Source organism: Alosa sapidissima, chromosome 6 (assembly GCF_018492685.1).
Source record: "Alosa sapidissima isolate fAloSap1 chromosome 6, fAloSap1.pri, whole genome shotgun sequence".
Taxonomy (NCBI): Eukaryota; Metazoa; Chordata; class Actinopteri; order Clupeiformes; family Clupeidae; genus Alosa; species Alosa sapidissima.
This window is the reverse complement of record NC_055962.1, coordinates 12,104,093-12,124,021: the sequence shown is the minus strand read 5'-3', so window position 1 is coordinate 12,124,021 and position 19,929 is coordinate 12,104,093. Positions and strand designations below refer to the sequence as shown.

Here is a 19,929-nt window from a genome sequence, read left to right as displayed (position 1 = left end):
TGAACTTTCATTCGCAGTGCTGCATGGGCAACAGATGCACATCGTAAATTAGGAATATATGAAGTATTAAAATGAAAAATTATTGAAATAATGAGAGAATCAGGCGAGCCAGTTCACATGTCTTTGGCAAGTAGCCTACTACAGACACACAGGTGAAGAACAGTCAGCCAGTAGGCTACTAGCACAACCTTTACAAAAAAAACGGCAAAAAACTGCATTGTGCATAGTATTATAGCCTACTTTACTACAGAAATGCAGTATTTTGGAAAATACTATACTGCACTGTAGCCTACTGTGGTATAACTGAACTGTACTTTGAAAAAACTGCAGTTATTTTTTGCAAGGGGATATGTACAGCAAGCATCAAAAGCAAACAGCCCAGACACTGAAGCTGGGCATTTATTGCTGTGTGAAGGTAATTCACACACAATTATGTTTCTTTCTCCTAGTCCTTTATAGGGAAAAACACTATATTTGGTAACTTCCATAGACATCCAAAATGGGGTGGGATGATTGTATTGGGAGCACTGAGGTGCCAGATGATACTGTAAAAAGATGGTTACATTTTGGCGCTCAGATTTCAGGTAGGAGGGCCCCTTAGCAGGATTTTGCTTAGGGCCCCATGGAGGTCTGAACCGGCACTGGGGAGCATAAAGCCTTATGTGGGAAATCACTGTATGTGGGACAGAAAGGGTTACACTGAACCTGTCCAGACAGGTGAAGAGAGTGCACTTCAGCATCCATATCCATAAGTTCCACTTGAAAGGGCAGGCGGGTGGATAGCACACTCTCTCCACTCTGGAGGGCTGGGATGCTGCTGGTGAGAGGAGCAGCTAAAAGGGCGAGATCTTCCTCTGCCCATCTACGCATAAATAATTCCAGTTTGATAGATGTCACATAGCCAGAGTACTGCCTCCCTAGCTCAAGCCTATAGCTCTTTGATGTGACACCTTTCATGTGGGGGGGGGGGGAACACGGGGAGGGTCCACCCTGAGCTGATGTATCCTTACTGGCTTCTCCACTTGACAAGTAGGACCCAGGAGGAAGACTACTGTATGGAGGGCCTGGTGAGTACTGGCTGATGGTGTTAGAAGTGTGTATGTGTGCATACTGCCTCAACACCTCTAGACGTGGGGGGAAAATCCATCCACATCTTAAAATGGCTAATGAGTTCTGGTGGCTGCTGGTGGAATTGGAGTAATGCGTAGCACTCACGCTTGGACAAAAACATCAATTTTAATTCACAGAGGCATCAACATGGAGAAAAGAAACCCAGAGATTATTCACAACTTAGCAACGAAATGCAGCTAAATGGGAAAAAAACACAATGAAGCAGAACTGGTCAAATAAATATGCTAATTAGAGAAGGATAGAAGGGGGCAAATTTACAATTGCCGGCAAAAGTAACAGGGGTTGATTTTCACATTGTTTACCCCAAGAGAAAGCAGCGGCGTATCTGTCAGCCTGAGGAGATTTTAATCACTTCGGCAACAAGCGGCCCCAAGTTTTAATTAGCATCTCGCCGCGCATAAGCTGTAGCCACTTGTTCCAGCAGTCACGTGATCAAAAAGCTAATTTTAACAAGTGCGCTTTATGGTTCCTGAAAGCCTTTCAGGAAGGTGCAATTTAACCCCCCGCCCCCCCAGATGCGGACCAAACTGAGTTGAGACAGACCGTCGGACGAGGAAAAGCTAAAAATAGCTACATTGGCGCTTTGCTCTCTGTGAGTCTCTGTAATCTTACCCTACGGCACAAAGGTCGAGCGCAAGCCTGTCAAGCTAATGCTGCTTTATTGTCAGTGCTAGAGAGAGAGAGAGAGACTACTGAATGCCTCTGACAACTTTTAGTTTGATGGCACACACACACACACACACACACACACACAGCTCCCCCATTAATGTATCATTTATGGTGCTCATTAACATCTGTGCTTACTCTGCATATACCAGCTGAAGCTATGGAGCTGCAGAGCTACACTAAGCAAAGCAAAGAGATATGGAGGCTATGGAGACAACGCAGAGGAGGCAACGTGATTGACTGTGAATGTCGTATATTTACATCATGCCTGGAGACAATGGGGGATTGGTGAAGGGCTCACTATGGGAAGACGCATCAATGAGGTCTCATCAAATATGTAACAAATACAAGGAGGCCTTCCTCAGTGAATTAGCCAGGAATGGTTTATGCCCATCTCTCTGTGTGTGTATGTGTGTGTGTGTGTATGAAAGAGAAAGAGAGAGAGTGCATAATGTATGTCAGAGAAAAAAATATTTCTTTCAGATAACAGTAGGTCTACTTTGCCTCTTCCTATTCTTTTCTCCCCTCAAAAATCATACAAAAACTAGATGTACCACATAGCGGTACAAAATATGACCGCCACTCAGTCCTGAACATCCTCTTCGTGAAAATAAATCACTTTTGTGTATGCTTGTATGTGCGCGTTTTTGTGTGTGTGTGTGTGTGTGTATGTATGTGTGTGTGTATGTATGTGTGTATGTATGTGTGCATGAGTGAGAATGAGTGTGGGTGTGCATGTGTGTGTCTATGCATGTGGATGTATGTGTGTGGTCACCCGGGGGCTACGCTAGCGGCGGTCATAATAAAACATATAGATGGTGTCAAAACTGTCAGTGTGCCGCTATACTTCTGATTGCATTGCCTGACTTTGTCTTAAAGCAAAATGAATGGCATGCTTTCCTGGGCATACATAATTGTCTGTGTGAAATTTCACTTGTTTCTGAAGTCAGTGATAAAAGTGCTTTTTTTGCTCAGAAAGAATGACAAAGAACCAATTTGGAGGAAAAGAAAAGAACAATTGTGGCCCCAGCTGTGGCGCAACTGGCTGGGGCACCTGCACCATACACCGGCGACCCGGGTTTGATTCCCGCCCCGTGGTCCTTTCCGGATCCCACCCCTTCTCTCTCTCCCATTCGCTTCCTGCCACTCTCCACTGTCACTATCATTAAAGGCACAAAAAGGCCAAAAACATACTTAAAAAAAGAAAAATTGCATTTTTTTTACCGGGAGGACCGAGTCTTCTGCCCGGGTGGCGTTCCTGGCTGAATGGGCAGTCGCTGGCATGTGACCAACACCGGTGGAGTCCGTGATAGGATCCTGGAAGAAGAGACGGAAAAAGCTAGAGTGAGATTACATAGGCCCTGGTGTGAGATATCCAACAATGCCTTCCGGTCCATATAGGATCCTCTAGCAGAAGAGGGTCAAGCAAACGATATTGAATGTCTGACTGCTATTCAAGTATCTAAAATTAGTTCAGTCATTCATCCATAACTCATTAATTAATTAATTGATTAAATCTTTACATTTGTTCATGTATTATATAAACAATACATTTGTTCATGTACTATGTATTAAGCTATAGATATGAACTAATAACATGAGATACACAGAAAAGATTTTTGAGGCTATACAAAGCTCTGTGGAGTAAGAACAGGTAACTATTATTCCAAAAGGTTATAGCTTCTCTCTTACTTCTTTACCATTTCTAATAGCAATTAATGATAAAAGATTGAGATAAAACTGCTAACCGCTACCCATCAAGTTCAGATTCATAAAGTCCTCTTGAGCAAGCGCAGGCAACAGATAGAGATTCTTTTCTCCTTTACAGTATTTAGCAGTACTTTGGCACATACTCAAAGTGAGGCCTATTTCCTCTTTGGCACATACTCAAAGTGAGGCCTATTTCCTCTGTTCTGAGTAGCCTGAGCCTCTAAGTGGCTGATGTTTCTTTTCCACAGCTTTCGCACCATAATTAGCGACAAAAGACAGAACGATGCTGAAACTGCTCTCAGCACCAGCGTGTTCATCTGCCCTTTCAATTCAGTCTGCGTTTCGTATCACTTCGGAATGACCTACATTTAACTTGGAATAACATGAAAAAAGTCTCTCAAGTCTCTGTAAAAGCATACTCAAGTTTTGTTGTCTTTATCTCTCTTACATTCACAAATACTTCCACACTGTCTCCACTCGCTTGCTCTTTCAATGAGTCTCTCTGTCCTTTCTCTCTGTCTCTATCCTCTCTGCCTTTCCCCCCCTTCGTCTCCTTTATCACTCCATCTTAAAGACTATCTTTCCCTCTCTCTCTCTCTCTCTCTGTCTGTCTCCTCTCTCACCCTTTCTCTTTCTTTCTCTTTCTCTCTCTCTCCCCTCTCTCTTTCTGTCTCATCCTCTTGGTTCTCTCTCTCTCTCTGTCTCTTATCTCTCCATTCCTCACCCTCTTTCACCTCCTCTATCTCTTTATCAATTTCTCTCTCACAGTCACATCTATTATTTACACTCTGGGGCCCCTCAGAGAGCATGTCTCTTATGCAATGCTCAACTGCGTCAGTCTGTTATACACCACAAGTGTGCCAACACACTCCTGTCCTCCCTCCCCTTCCAGCGTCCAGAACCCAGCGCCTGTCCACCAAGATATTGACACTGGCCAGGTCCCTGAGACCAGGGATGTAGTGGAGGCTAAACACAAGTAAACACAATTTATCCACCTCTGAAATTTTAGAAATAGAGTTTATCCACCTCTTATTTGAGTTTATCCACCTCTCGAAAGAGCTTATTCACCAATTGCAACTAATTGTACTGTACACTCATCAACAACACTCTAGGGACCATTTACTGTAATACCACTGGTATTGTTATAAACATTGCACAATAACCTCCAGCATCATCAAACATGTTCTGAATGCCTTCATCTGATACCGCATGGCTGTGATCACAGATTTCGTTTGCCCACCTCTTATTTGACCACCATATCCCTGCCTGAGACCCCACAGTGACCCCCCCCCCCTCTCCTTCATTCCAACTCCCCTAGGAATATACTGAGGAGGGCTAGGAAGGGGAAGGTATTGAATGATGCATCATGTGTCAACTGATGCCGTGCCGGTTTCCCCAAGATGCAACTCACTGTCAGTGTGCGGCTCGACAACCACAGCATGACACATGTGGCTGACAGAATGTAATTGAAAGTGTTAATCAAATGTGTGACAACAGTGCAGAGAGATTTGTAACTAAATACTAAAACAAAACGTGTCAATATAAGATACACACACACACACACACATGGCCTGTTGGCTGACTTCTTTGAAGGTGTACCTACACTTTGAGGTTCTTTGTTTAAATATTTAAATCTCCATAGCCCCTGGAGTCCTGGTCAATGAGAAGAAGGGCACACACACACACACGCACACACACGCAGGGGCCGGTTCTCCGACATCTGTCATCTCCACGTAGATGGCATGAAGGTCAGCCGTGGCGGTGGCAACCGCGGAGGGAAGCGTCTCCTGGGGGTGGCGAGGGCCTAAAGCGGAGTGTGACATTCTGATGGCAGGTGTCCCCTGATCCCTTGATCCCGCAATGCCGCGCTTTATTTCCTGCTTTTACTCACACAAAAACATGCACACACACACACTCTCTCTCTCTCTCTCTCTCTCTCTCTCTCTCTCTCTCTCTCACACACACACACACTCTCTCTCTCTCTCTCTCTCTCTCTCTCTCTCTCTCTCTCTCTCACACACACACACATACACATTCACTCTCACTCACACAGACACAGACACACACATGCAAATGCACATGCATGCACATGTACTGTATGCAGACACACATACAGACACACGCACACACACACATACACACACACACAGACAGCCACACACATGCACACACAAATGCACACACACACACACACACACACACACACACACAGTGAGCAAAGTGACTAAAGAAAGCAGGAGCTGGGCTGCCAGTGAGTCAATACGCCTTGAAAATATGACAAGATATTTTATCATACTTTTTCTGACTTTCTTACTTTGCTGCTTTTCTTGCTTGCTTTTGTCAGTTGTTGCTGCTTTGAGGGTGAGAGTTTTTTTATGTCATCATTTCCTTCCTGTCTTCCCCACTTTTTATAGCTTTCACACTGTCCCTTTATTTTACATTTTCTCTCACTCTATTCCTTTCACTCAATACATCCTCCTCTCACTTTATCTCATTTTCTCCTAAGCCTCTCCATCCCCCTGTTCTCCATGCCATTTTTTTGGAGCAACATTCCTAACTGTTCCCAACCAACCTTCCAGCTCCATTAGCCCAAGCCTTTGGTGGTGGGATTTGATGTGTGTTTAACATACAGAAGCAACTCTGGGGGAGGGGTCTGGTGGCACAGACCGTCTACTTCACTCTCAATCAAATTTTAAATATCCCATTTCCTCGAAAAAAAGAAAAAAAAAAACGATAAGTGCTTCTGAACAACTATGGCTGACCTCAATGCACGTGGAAGACAGTAAGCGTCTCTGACATGCACAACGGCATGCCAGACAGAAAGAAACCTTTGAGGCTCACAGCATCAGCTCCTCACCCAGCCACCACACACACACACACACACACACACACACGGGCACATGCACACACAATCACGGACACATACACACACACACACACACACATGGAGACAGACATAGACACATACACACATACATGCGCGCGCACACACATACACACACATATAACTGTGCATCTCTGACATATTTAAGGGGAGAGCGAGAGAGAGAGGAAGGGAGGGAGAAGCCTAGTGTGTGTGTGTGTGTGTGAGAGAGAGAGAAACCTGGTGTGAGACAGAGAAAGAGTGAAAGGGAGATGCCTAGTGTGAGAGAGAGTGAGAGGGGGGGGTGGGGTAGAAGTGGTTAGGACACTTAGATAGGAAATCATGGCTGCATGAGGCCTGCTACAATAAACGCCATTCTCTAGCGCTTTAAGTGCATCAGGATTGATTAGGCTGAGGCGCCAGAGACTCTGTGACACAGGCGTAGCGCCGCGTTATTGAGATCTCTGCTCAGTGTAATTTTTGGTCTTTATTGCACTCAGTTGCTGCCGGGGGTGGATGAGGTGGAGGGGTGGGGGCATGGGGGAGGGGGGGGGGGGGCAGGGTTGGTTGGAAAGTGCTGGGGTTTATGCACCGAGTCCTACAGGGAGAAGATGCCTGTTACCAGGGAAACAATCAGACTGGCAATGCATGGAGTGTGGCTGGGAGCGACTGCTTTTTATTACATAAATATATCAGGCATATTTACTTGGCTATGAATAGAGTATTACATTTTTCCAGAGGGGGGGGGGGGGGGGGTGATATAAAAAGTAGGTCATGTCAAACTTTTGAAGGTTTTCTAATCAATGAACTTATTGAAAATGAACGGCTCTTTGTAATAAGTTCTGAATCAGGGAGGGAAAAAATCCCAGTTCAAAAATCTTACATCCACGAATGTAGCCATATCTATTCATATCTGTATCTATCCATATCTAGTAAATAGTCCAATTACTCACATAAGATTTTCTGGGCAGTTTGGAGACACAGTCCTGTGATATTTGGCAGCTATTTTCGAGACAGAAAAGAAGCAAGGAAACACCCCTCAAGCTACCCTAACAAATTCCCAAGGCCGTGCAGTCTACACTATTTTTGCAAATGAGGAAACCTGTGAGTTGCCGAGTAGGCTCTCTATGCACAGATGTCCTCATTTCATACCCAGCTCATTTACAAAGGCATTGTGGTGAGAGGGCACCCAGGGTTTGGTGGTGAGGTGGGTGTGTGTGTGTGTGTGTGTGTGTGTGTGTGTGTGTGTGTGTGTGTGTGTCTGTGTGGGTGTGTGTGTCTGTGTGTGTGTGCGCGTATGGTGGGGGGGGGGGGGGCATCTTCTCTCTGAGCTCCACTTCATGCCCTTTTCATGGCTCCCTCAAATGTTCTCGTACACAAATGTACAAGAAAAAAACACCTTAAAACAAAAACAAATGAAGGTATTTTCCCAAAAAAACATAAAGGTGCTTTTCTCTACAACAGACTGGGCTGCTCTCCCTGGTTTGATCAGAGGCTCAAGTTTGTCATTTGTGTGTGTGCCAATCATGGGAATACAAGTTTAGAACATAAAGGTTAAGACAGATATGCCATTGTGTATGCTCTAGTCACAAAACCCTTATTGTCTGTTCCAGGGTTGTGCAAAATTCAAATTGCAATTCTGCTTCCTGTTTGCTACCTCAATTAAAATGCAAGTGAAATTCAAGAATTGAATTTAAGAACCAGTTTCAATTCAATTCTGGAATTTTGCACAACCCTGGTCTGTTCTGTACTCTATTTATTCCCTTACAGGACTCGTAAATGTTCATCAATGTCCTCATAGAGGTAAAGAATAATCACAGTCTCAAAAAGTGCCAGGCCCTTGAACCAAGCCAAATGGGGAAGTTACAGACAATATCTTTCCAAAATCTATTGACACCCAGTGAACACCCATTGTTCGCTAAGACAATGACAATTGAGAATTATGCCTTTAAGTAGGCCAACACGTTGTACAACCTGGCCTATAAAAAGATTTCAAGAGCATTGCAACATCTTCTTTATCTGCATTGTTTGCTAAAATGTCTCCTTCTTGGTCCTGAAAGAGATAAGTAAAGCGGATGGGAGATTGCGAGCAAAGGATACAGTACAATGACTTCATAACTTGCACTGCGCTAAACGTATATGATGAGAGATGGGGATGTTCGAGAGAATGCAGGAACACTGCAGTCGACAAGGAGACAGAAGACAAATCTGCTACCTCTCAAGCTGATAAAAATGATAGGGAATCAAGTGACGGAGTAATTATAGCTTTGATATCCAAATATGAATCATTGCTCGGACTTCAATGAGAAGCTCATTCAATTTTAATGATAGTAGTACATTTACAGTAGGAGTCAATACAACAATGATTGTTGGGGGGAGGGTGGCTATCAGCCATGAAGGGGAAAAAGAACGCACTGCACACACAGTGGATTTTTTTTATGCTGCCGTTGTCTCAAACGCAGGATTTTTTTTTATGCTGCTGTTGTCTCAAACGTACACAACCAGGTTTTTTTTGTAAAGCTGGCGTTGTTTCTTGTCTCCTGAGTTTCTACAGGGAAAAGGTTTGTGCCGAGGACCCTCAGGGCTTGCCACTCGCACAGTAGCACAGAGTTTGATAGAGCCTGTACAATTTGGGGTGGAAACCAGCCTTGTTCCATGGCTCCGCAGCTAAGAGCCGCTCGACTCACGATTCCAAGGCATTGCGCGTGTGAGAGTCCCTGGTGAGGGAGTGTTCCGATTGGAACAATAGCACAATAGATAGTCTGCTGCTCGACTGCGCCGCCCTGGTTTCACTGCTTTTGCCGTGGTTGGACCCCACTTGAATATGAATGAGGCACTACAGAACAAATGGGGTTTCAGACAGATATAACAGTGGAATGACCTCCAGTGCTAAATGTCCCTTTATGTATATTGGAGGTTAATTTACCATTGATGCAGGGATGCAGGAAGGTCAAAGATCCAAATGTGAAGGACTGCTCCATTCATTCCAGTCATCATTCATGACTATCATCATCTGTCATCATTCAATGAGTATTAGCATTTTCAAAGAGCTAGTCAGTAGTCAAGTCACAGGGTGCTATACAGTGAAGGACTGAGAAGCTATAAGAAGTGGTTTATCAAATAATTTCCATTTTAGAAATATTTTCATTATATCACACTCATTCTCAACGCCTCTAAAGCCCAAATGAATCCATATGGATCCAGACCTCAGATATGGAGAAGCTTTGGAAACAAGAAGCAACTGAATACCAAACCCTTTCCATGATAGAGGATGGGATCATAACAACTTCTCCATGGGTGGGGGCATCCAATAATTGATGGTCACGATCCACTCAACATGCTTAAAACCCAAATGCATCCCTATCTCAAGATAAAAAAAATTATCCAGAAACACCTAGTCACCCACCAACACTCCATCCCAGTATCATTGTAAATCACAACACCAGTGCAGCTTACCTCATCCACATTCTCGAAGGCGTTGATGATGTCGTAGGGTAGACAGGAGAGCAGGTCGATGACGAACCAGGTCTTCAGGTAGTTCATGCGGATGAGCTTGGGGTCGGAGATCACCTCGCCGCCGGGCCCCACGAACGTGGTGTGGAAGTTGAGCACGATGTCCACCAGGAAGATGACGTCCACCACACTGTCCACCACCAGCCAGGCCAGGTTGTTCTGCTTGGTCTTGAAGGAGACGTTGTAGGGCACCATGATGGCCGTGTAGAAGGTGAGGATGAGGATGATCCAGTCCCACGTGGTCTTGAAGGTGCAGTAGTGGAGGATGATGTGGGGGGGCGTCTTAGGGGCCTCCTGCTTGTACTGGGGCAGTATCTCAGAGCCCAGTTGAAGAGCCTGGGGAATGTTGTGAAGAGGGGGGTGGGGTGAAACAGTGAAGAAGAATAAATATGGAAAAACCCGACAAAAAGAGATGAAAAAGGAAAATGAGATGAGAGACAATCAAAAAATGAAACGAAGGAAGGAGAGAAGAAAGAAAGAAAAGAAAAAAAAGAAGGAAGGAAGGAAAGAAAAACAAGATTGGTTTAGGGCGGTCACAGAAACATAGAATCAGAGAGTGTGTCAGAAACAAATGGCAGTGCTTGATAAACTTAATTAGTAGTGACCCTCAAGCGATTAAAAACCAAAACAAAACACTGTTTCCCTATCTTGCTTGTTTGAATCTGTATATCTGCAAGGCACAAACATCACTAGTTGGCACTGTCACTTTCCAAGAGAATGTCGGCTAACTGGCACCCAAAACCACTTGGATAGCACGTCGTAGACCTACTGTGGAGGAAGGGACGTAGCTTAGCGTTTGGACAGCTTAGCATTGTCCCCTCTGGTTTTATTCCCTTTCAAAGATAGCCCATTAACTTAGCGCATGCATTATTAAAAAGGGGGGTGCATGCAGGGTTACAAGGCATCATGGGAAATAAGACGGCAACTCAGCAGGGCCATAAGAGTCTCTCTCCCTGACATGCTACATACATCAGTGTTAAGTAGAAAGTGAATTCTAGCGACAGCGAGAGTGCATTATGCACAGCTATGTGTCGAATGGAGTCCACTTAAAAGCAGTATGGAGGACCAGGCTGTCTTTCCACCATTAGGTTCAGCTCGGTTTGCATGAGAAAAATGCATTTAAGGAAGTGCAACATCAGATAAAATCAGGTCAACACATATATTTACTATATAGTATTTGATTTATATACTTGTAAGGTACAATGTACCAGCACTCGGTTATTTCAAAGGAAAAACCAAACAGAGATGTACGTATGTTATGTAGCATAAGATCTCTGATCTGTTGACTTTACCCACTAATGTACAGAAGGCCAGGCTCAGAAGAGCTGAGACACTGCTCATGAGACAAGGTATTTCAGAAAACAGAATGTGTGTGCGACTGGGTGGTGTGGGGGTGACTTTTCCATCTCCATGGAAAAAAGTTTTAATGGCATGTGTGCATATGCTTATATGTGTGTGCACACGTGAGACAACACTTCATGTGAATGTACATATACAAAAACAAAGAGACCACTGCACATTTTTCTGATGTCATTCTACGGTTGCTGAGTGACATTTGAATGAGTTGACGGCCATATTCAAAATTAAGAGACCACTGCAAATTTGAACATGACTGTCAACTCATTCGAATGTCACTCAGCAACTGTAAGATGACATCAGAAAAATGTGCAGTGGTTTCTTTTTCCAGAGCTGTATGTAGTGATTGTGATATTCTATATTCTGCATCATGGTAGCAGTGTGTGTGTGTGTGTGTCCCTATCTGTGTGACTAAGCACCTGTGTGTGTGTGTGTGTGTGTGTGTGTGTGGGGGGGGGGGGGGGGGGATACTCACCTCTGCCAGTCTTGAGTGCTTGTGGGTGACCTCAGTCTTGTTCACAGGGGCCAGCTGCTGCAGAGTGCTGCGGCTGTTGGTCAGCGCCCGAGTCAAACGGGCGAACTTGGTCCATCCTGACAACAACAACAACAACAACAAACAAACAAACAAACAACAACAACTTCTCACTGAGGAGCAACAAACGACAACAAGACAAAAGGTCAACATCTCACTGCAACAAACAACAACAATGAAACAACAGAGATGGCTTACTGCAGAACCACAACAACACATCAATGTCCTATCATAGAGTTATATTGTGTTTTGTTGATACATACGCTCATTCTCCTAATTACACATATACAATTAATAATTAATGTCTTTGTATGAGCAAATACTCTGTATCACCCTTATATATATATATGTATACACACACACACACAGACAGACAGACAGACAGACAGACAGACACACACACACACACACACAATCAAGCAGTTCCCTAGGTCCCAAGACTCAATCTCAGCCATAGAGAATCCCAGCGAACTTATTTCCCTCAGGGCTCCAGACAGCCTCCCATTCCTGCATCTATCCCTTCGCTAATACTCTCCCTTCATCACACGCTGCCTAAATATCTTTCTAACGTCGATCTCAAGTGAAGTGCTCCATTCTCAGCAGTGTGCTTTGCTCTGTCTCCAGCGCTGGGTTTTATTTTCCCTCTCCTCAGTGTTGTTCAGATGCGCTCTTTTCAACATCTCCCTATTTTTACGTCTGAGTGGGTACATGTGGATCTAGGGGAACGTATAAGGGCCTCTTTATGATTCCCGGATGGAAAACTGTTATGGAACAGAAGGGTGTGTGTGTGTGCGTGTGTGTGTGTGTGTGTGTGTGTGTGTGTGTGAGAGAGAGAGAGAGAGAGAGAGTGTGGGCATATGAGTGTGTGTGTGAGTGTGGGCATATGAGTGTGTGTGTGTGTGTGTGAGTGTGGGCGTATGTGACCAGGCATGGCAGAACCAGGCTCAAGTCGCAGAGACGCAAGTCGCGAAAACCGACTTTGAAGTTGTTTTTTTTTCAAAATTAGAGATTTTCGTTTTTTTTGCAGAATGTGCAAGTTGAAGTCCTAAAGAAGCAATTCCATGTTTCAGATAACAGCATTGGTTACTTTAAAAGTGTATATTTTGTCTTTGAAAATGGTTAAGTTTCAGGAAGTAAACCAGTGTTTGAATTGGGTGTGACTATTAGTGTTCTTTTGTTCTGTCGGCCAATCAGCTGTATGCTAGAAGTAACCTCATGGCTACTTACTGAACCAGCATGCTGTTTGTTTACAAATGGAATGGAGATGGACAAAGCACAGCAGATTGCAGATGAGCTAAATCTGTTGATGAAGGCGACTGCATTATTACATTACATTATATTACATTTAGCAGACACTTCTTGACCAAAGTGACTTACATATGTCAGCTATATTACAAGGGATTACATTGTCCCCGGAGCAACTTGGGGTTAAGTGCCTTGCTCAAGGGCACAACGGTGGAAGCCGGGAATTGAACCGACAACTTTCAGGCTACTGCACGCTAGCCCAGTTCCTTAACCACTACACTACCATCGCCCCATTATATTGGAGAACATCCCTAATCTAGAGCTGACCTTAGCCGAAGATAATTACAACGAGGAAGAATCTCTCGGTCTGGCAGCAGAGGAGCTAGATCGTAAGATATCAGATGCTATTTCCACAGTTACATTTGACGGGGATAAAGTTTGTGTGTTAGAAACTTTATCCATTGCTAAAGCTAACGTAGGCCTACTGTCGTTAGCTATTGGCACCATAGGCTACTGGCCAAAACCCATTACAGATAGTTTCGGTGGGCAATTAATTTGAATAATGCGAGAATGTCTTGTTTTGACTGATGGCAGGGTGCCTTGCATCGTGTGTGCATTCAAATTAACAGGGTTTGCAAACGTGATCTCATGTTTGTTTAGTTCGTGTTTTAGACTATTTTATCCATTGCCAACCTGGTGCCTTGCACTGGGTGTTAATTCAAAATAACATGGTTTGCAAACGTGATCTCATGTTTGTTTTAGACTACTTTATCCATTGCTACTAGCTGGTTCTGTAACCCATTACAGATAGTTCGATGGGTCATTAGCATCATATGATGCACTGCAGGCTGACAGATCAGTGACCGTGACAGGGTGGAGGGTTGATCTTAATGTCATGTAAATGAGGACCATTGTGTTCCCCTCCCATGGATTGAGGGAGAAAGTAGTCAAATTGAAAAGCCTGATTTCTCAGCTTGTAGCTTTGAGATGTGTATACTTTAAAATGGCTACAACTTATTCAAATATTATCAGATCTCCATGAGTGAGACATCATTGGATAGCTTTGAAACTACATTTTCAGAATCTGCGAATAACTCAAAATGTCTCTGGGGAGACATGTGCCTGGTTTTGCCATGCCTGGTCACATATGAGTGTGTGGGTGTGGGTGCACACTGGGGCAGTTTGCCTCCTTTGATGCCCCTTCTCATTAATGTCTCTGCATAAGCTAAGTTTCTTCTCTCTCTCTCTCTCTCTCTCTCTCTCTCTCTGAAGCCTGTGTCCTCAGGATCACCACAAACTGCGCACTAACTAGTTAGCCAGCAGAGAAAAAAGAAGCTCTATTGTGCGTATCCGAAAACACACAGCTGGGCAACACCACGAGCGGAGGTTCTGCTTATTTTATTCACTTCTCTCTACGCTGACCCCTGCATAGTCAGAACTCTTGAAACAAAGCCAAACAGACAATAAAGGAAATGGGCCATTTCGAGAGAAGTGCTTCCAACCTCTTTATTGAATTACTAAATATAGGAAAATGGGGACATACAGAAATAAAATCCAGAATTGCTTCGATGAGACATTAGTGCTTTTGGATATACCTTATATAGAATCTTCAAATCTGATTTAAAGCCCTCTCCACTGGGTGCATAAACATAACAGTGCAATAAAGAGTGGAAAGTGAAGGTTTTTTTTGTTCTTTTTTCATTTTCCGCTTCTATTTCTTCCAGTCCCACGTTATATTAAGTTATCCTATTACCGTGTACATATGTAAGCCATACATCATAAAACTACTACTCAAAGGCTTATTGTTACAGCATACTTTGCAGGGCGTTAGTCTCTGCAGTGGCTGGGCTTGGACCATTTGCAGCACTGGGAAAGGATTGTCCACAACTGAGATATACTGTTAGTCTGTGTCTGTATTAAGACTAATTTATGCTCCCTTTTCATAAAAAAAAATAAATGTGTCCGTTTCAAATGTTGCTTTATTTGGTCCATATCTGTAAGCTTGCAGGAAACGTGCAAAAAATATGGCCGAAATGAATGGACTGCAGCCTCCACCTGTACCCATATCCATAATCTGTGTTTAACAGTGAGCATAAATGAGCCTTAAGACTTTCATGTATCCCTCTCAGCAGATTGATATTGCCCTCAGATCTCTTTTACACACATGCCATGAGATTTAGGCCATGCCACAATCCATACATCTCCTGCCAACATGCATGTTGCCAATTCATATTCCCTCTTTGACACTGTTTTTTTTTGTTTTTGCTTTTATTTTGTTTATTTAAGGATAAAATGATTTGTCTAAAGGGAAATTGTTGTCCACTTCCCCTTCTCATGCTGTGGTCACATGAGTTGGGCCATAACACCTGAATACTACTACTGTATACCTTACCAGCATTCATGTTAAACCAAACTCAAAATACATTGTGTAACAGCAAAAAAGTATAGTAAATTGATGAATTAAGTATGCAGTATACAGTAGTTTAAGACACCTAGAGTCCATCTTTCTGATCTTCCTCTATCTCCTCATCTCTCTGTTCTTTTTTTAGTCTTCTCCTCCTCCTCCTTCTTCTTCTTCTTCCTCCTGTCACAGAGGAGGTCTCTGAGTCCACGTCCACATCAGCTCATTGAGATGGCAAGGAAGGGGGAAGTCAGCCGTGTGGACTGATTGGTGGAAAGGACGAAAATAGCTCTTAACGCCGGGCCGTCTCCATTCTTTCCAGTCAGGCACGCGAGAGAGAAAAAAACGAGCCAAGCATATGGAGGGAGAAGGTAATTTAGTCTGCATGCCTACACAGAACTTAGCATTGGTGACATAATTGCCTGTCTGTCTGTCAGTTAGTCAGAGGAACAGGACGAGCAATTCGTACAGGACAGAGGATGAATCAGACTCTGTGAAATACTATGAAGATCACAGCGAGTCATTCCATTCACTTCAAAATGAACCATCTGATTGTTGTGTTTACGTAATACATACAGTTCTAGTTCTATTATTCAGGATGTCTGTTTTATGTCGCACATTCTGACACTGAAAGGCCACCATAGAGGTGCGTGTTTGGTTTTCGTTTTCAGAGAAATAAACGAGTGAGTTTATGCATTGAGAAGTTGAGACTAGTCGTTATTTTAGCAACATAACATTGGCGACGAGGATGGCTGATGCACCTGCTTTCTCTCTGCCTCCTCCGGACTATTTTCTTCCCCTCCCTGGCGAACCTGTCGTTCCTTGGAATCAGTGGAGAACGTCTTTTGAACTGTATCTTTTAGCCATTGGATTGGATAATGCCACTAGCGCGAGGAAGCGTGCTATCCTACTGCACTTGCTGGGAGCGGAGGGGAACAGGATTTTCAACACGCTCGATGGTACTCTGGACACTTACAATTCTGTTCTTACGGCTTTGACTGGACATTTTGTAAAGTCACAGAACATCCTTTTTCGGCGGCTGGAGTTCAGACAAAGATGTCAGCGCCCTGGTGAGTCTGCTAGGCAGTTTGTAGCCGATTTAAAAGCCTTAGCACAGCGCTGTAATTTCGGCGCCATGAGGGATGAACTTATTCGAGACCAGCTCATTGAAAAAACGTCTAATCCCAGAGTCCAGGAGGAGTTGCTACTCAAAGATGCAACACTGTCACTTGATGATGCACTAACACTCGCCATACAAGTGGAGGCGGCAACTCAATGTGCTGCTAAAATAGCAGAAAACAAGTCTCATACTGCCATTATTGAACAGCCAGTGCAACAGCTATCAAGCTCAGACAACCTGGCTGACCCTGCTGCTATACAGGTCGCGCGCCCCCAGCACACACGCCAGCAGAGACGCTGTGGGAATTGTGGCTCCACTCGTCATGCCACAAGGGCTCAGGACTGCCCTGCTAGGGGCCAGACATGCAGACGCTGTCAGAAACCTAACCACTTTGCTAAATGGTGCCGGTCTGCTCCGGCTGACTACCCTGAACAGTCACATGACCCGGTGGTGTCAGTGCGCACCATAGGCCCCCACCCAGGGACCTTCTCCAGGTGCCCTGTATACCTGGATGGCTGCTGTGTCCCTCTTCTCCTCGACACTGGGGCCAAGGTGTCACTGCTGAATGTTGACACCTGTAACCTACTCTTCCCAAACAGACAGCTGCAGCCCCCATCCACTACTCTCTGTGGCTATGGCCGCAGCAAAATTGACGTTGTCGGCCTACTTTACCTCCCAGTTCGTTACACCTCTACAACTGTGGACCGCTTCCCATTCCACATTACACGCCGCGGTGAGAACATCATGGGCCTTGACCTCTTTCTCAGCCTTGGTTTTACTCTACAGGACAACAACGGAACACGAATACTACAAGTGGGTTCCCCTTGGCAACAAAGCCGACCTGAACTGTTCAATGGCCTTGGGTGCCTCACCTCATTCACACACAAGCCACTCCTGGACAACAGCGTCCCTCCCGTGGTCCAGACCCTTCAACGTGTTCCCCTGGCTCTGCGGGACGGCGTTACACAGGAGCTTCAACGCCTCCAGGCTGATGGCATCATAGAACCCATTGATGCCTCTCCGTGGGTGTCCAACCTCGTCATCGCCAGGAAGAAGTCAGGGGGACTGAGAGTCTGCGTCGACCTTCGCCAGGTCAACAAGGCAGTGATACCTGACAAGTACCCTCTCCCGACGACAGAAGAACTTACAACCCACTTCTACGGCTCCCGGGTTTGGACTTACGTCAGGGCTACCTACAAATACCTCTGCACCCAGAGAGTCGGAACCTGACGGCTTTTATCACCCATACTGGCCTGTACCGCTATACGAGGATGCCTTTTGGACTCAGTTCAGTGCCTAGCTGTTTCCAGAAGATCATGTCCACAATCCTCGCCAGCTGCCCCGGCACCGTGGCCTATTTGGACGATATTGTGGTACACGGGCCAGATGTTGACACGCACAACGCCCGCCTGGAACAGGTTTTTGACTCCCTCAGCCGCCACCATGTCACCTTGAACACTGAGAAGTGTACGTTCTCCGTAGCGGCCATTGATTTTGTCGGGTTCCGCGTGTCGGCAGATGGTATCTCCCCCCTCCAGTCGAACGTGGCAGTCATCAGCGCAGTCCCCACCCCCACAACAGCCTCACAACTGGCTTCGTTCTTAGGGATGACAGCCTACTACATGCGTTTCCTGCCTCAGTACTCCTCCGTCACGGCCCCGCTGAGGATGCTGCTCAGGCAGGATGCTCCCTGGACCTGGACTTCTGAATGCCAGGCAGGTTTCGACGAACTGAAGTGTCTCCTCACCACGTCTCCGATTCTGGCACACTTCCAGCTGGACTGCCCCACATTCGTGACCTGCGATGCGTCTGCTGTGGCTCTGGGCGCCGTTCTGTCACAGCTCCATGACGGCGTGGAGAGGCCCGTAGCCTTCGCCTCCCGGGCGCTCAGCCCCACCGAGCAGAAATACTCAGTGGGTGAGAGGGAGGCCCTTGCCTGCATTTGGGCATGCGAGAGGTGGCATTTGTACCTGTATGGACGGTCTTTTACCCTACGGATGGACCACCAGGCCCTGACAGCCCTGATGTCCACTTCAGGTGGAGGACACAGGCCCCTTCACCTCCACAGATGGTCAGACCGCCTGCAGCAGTATGACTTTCAGTTACGATTCACGCCTGGCAAGACTAATGTTGTAGCAGATTTTCTATCCCGCCCTGCTGCCACCCAGTGCTCTGCTGTCTCTCCAGAGGATGAGGAGGAGGTAGTACACCTGGTCCACTCACCATTGAAGGACACAGTCTCCCTCCGTGACCTGGAGTCCGCCTCAGCAGCCGAGCCCGTCTTCAGCATGCTTCGTGACTACATCAGACATGGTTGGCCTGCCCGCGTCCCACCAGAACTGGAGCCATACTATCGAGTGAAGCATGAACTGTCATGCTGGGGTGAGGCCTGCATCGCTCGTGGCCTCTGTGCTGTCATCCCAGTGGCCCTCAGAGGGTGTGTCTTGCAAATGGCACATCAGGGACACCTCGGCATCGTCAAAGCCAAACAAAGGTGCCGTGACGTTGTGTGGTGGCCTGCCATGGACCGTGACCTGGAGGGACTTATCCGCTCCTGTGCAGCGTGCCTCACCAGTGGGAAGACTGGGCCACCCGCTTCAACTCCACTACAGCCAGTAGACTGGCCATCTACACCATGGGACCACTTGCAGCTTGATATCTGTGGTGAGCTGTACAATGTGCCACACCATCAGAGGTTCCTCGTGGTGGTCTACGACCTGCATTCCAAGTGGCCTGAGGTGGCTCCCATGGGTACGGTTACCTCTGCTGCTGTGGTCAACTTCCTCGACCAGCTGTTTTCCCGCTGGGGCTTGCCTCGTGCAATCACCACGGACAATGGTCCTCAGTTCCTGTCCTTGGAGTTCACCACCTTCCTCGCCAACAAGGGTGTTACCCATATCCGAACCTCCGTCTATCACCCCCCAAGCCAACGGGGGGGGTGGAACGATTCAACCAATCCCTGAAAAATGGATTGCGTGCTCACATGTTTGAGGGATACTCCCTGATGGCCGCACTGTCACAGACCCTTCTCCACTACAGAGCAACTGCCCACTCTACAACAGTGGTCTCCCCTGCCGCACTCATGCTGAAAAGGGAGCTTGTGCTTCCCCTGTCAAGACTCCGTCCTCCAATGGCCGCGGGCCCACGACCATGCCCAGCAGCAGTCAAGTCTCACGTCAAGAGACAACAGAGTTCCATGAAGCGGAGGTTTGATGAGAAGCACAAGGCTAAGTGGCCTGCTATCGGAGTGTCAGACTGGGTCAGAGCCCGTCGGCCCCACAGAGCTAACAAGCTGTCATCATTCTGGTCGGCTCCGTATCAGGTCAGTCGGCAGCTCGGCCCAGCTTCATTTCAGCTGACTGATGGTTCCCGTTGGCACGCCAGCTGCCTGC

The 19,929-nt window shown here is 46.0% G+C and overlaps 1 protein-coding gene across 1 annotated transcript in view; it reads right to left on the bottom strand.

The window, feature by feature from the left end:
* The window catches only part of kcnh5a (potassium voltage-gated channel, subfamily H (eag-related), member 5a), a 129,644-nt gene that overhangs the window by 73,630 nt on the left and 36,085 nt on the right, over window positions 1-19,929 (bottom strand). Inside the window, exons 6-8 of the mRNA XM_042095890.1 lie at window positions 11,715-11,830; window positions 9,827-10,219; window positions 3,022-3,114 (exon numbers count right to left, since the gene is read on the bottom strand). Coding sequence (XP_041951824.1) covers window positions 3,022-3,114; window positions 9,827-10,219; window positions 11,715-11,830 — 602 coding nt within the window. The remainder of the gene's footprint in view (window positions 1-3,021; window positions 3,115-9,826; window positions 10,220-11,714; window positions 11,831-19,929) is intronic.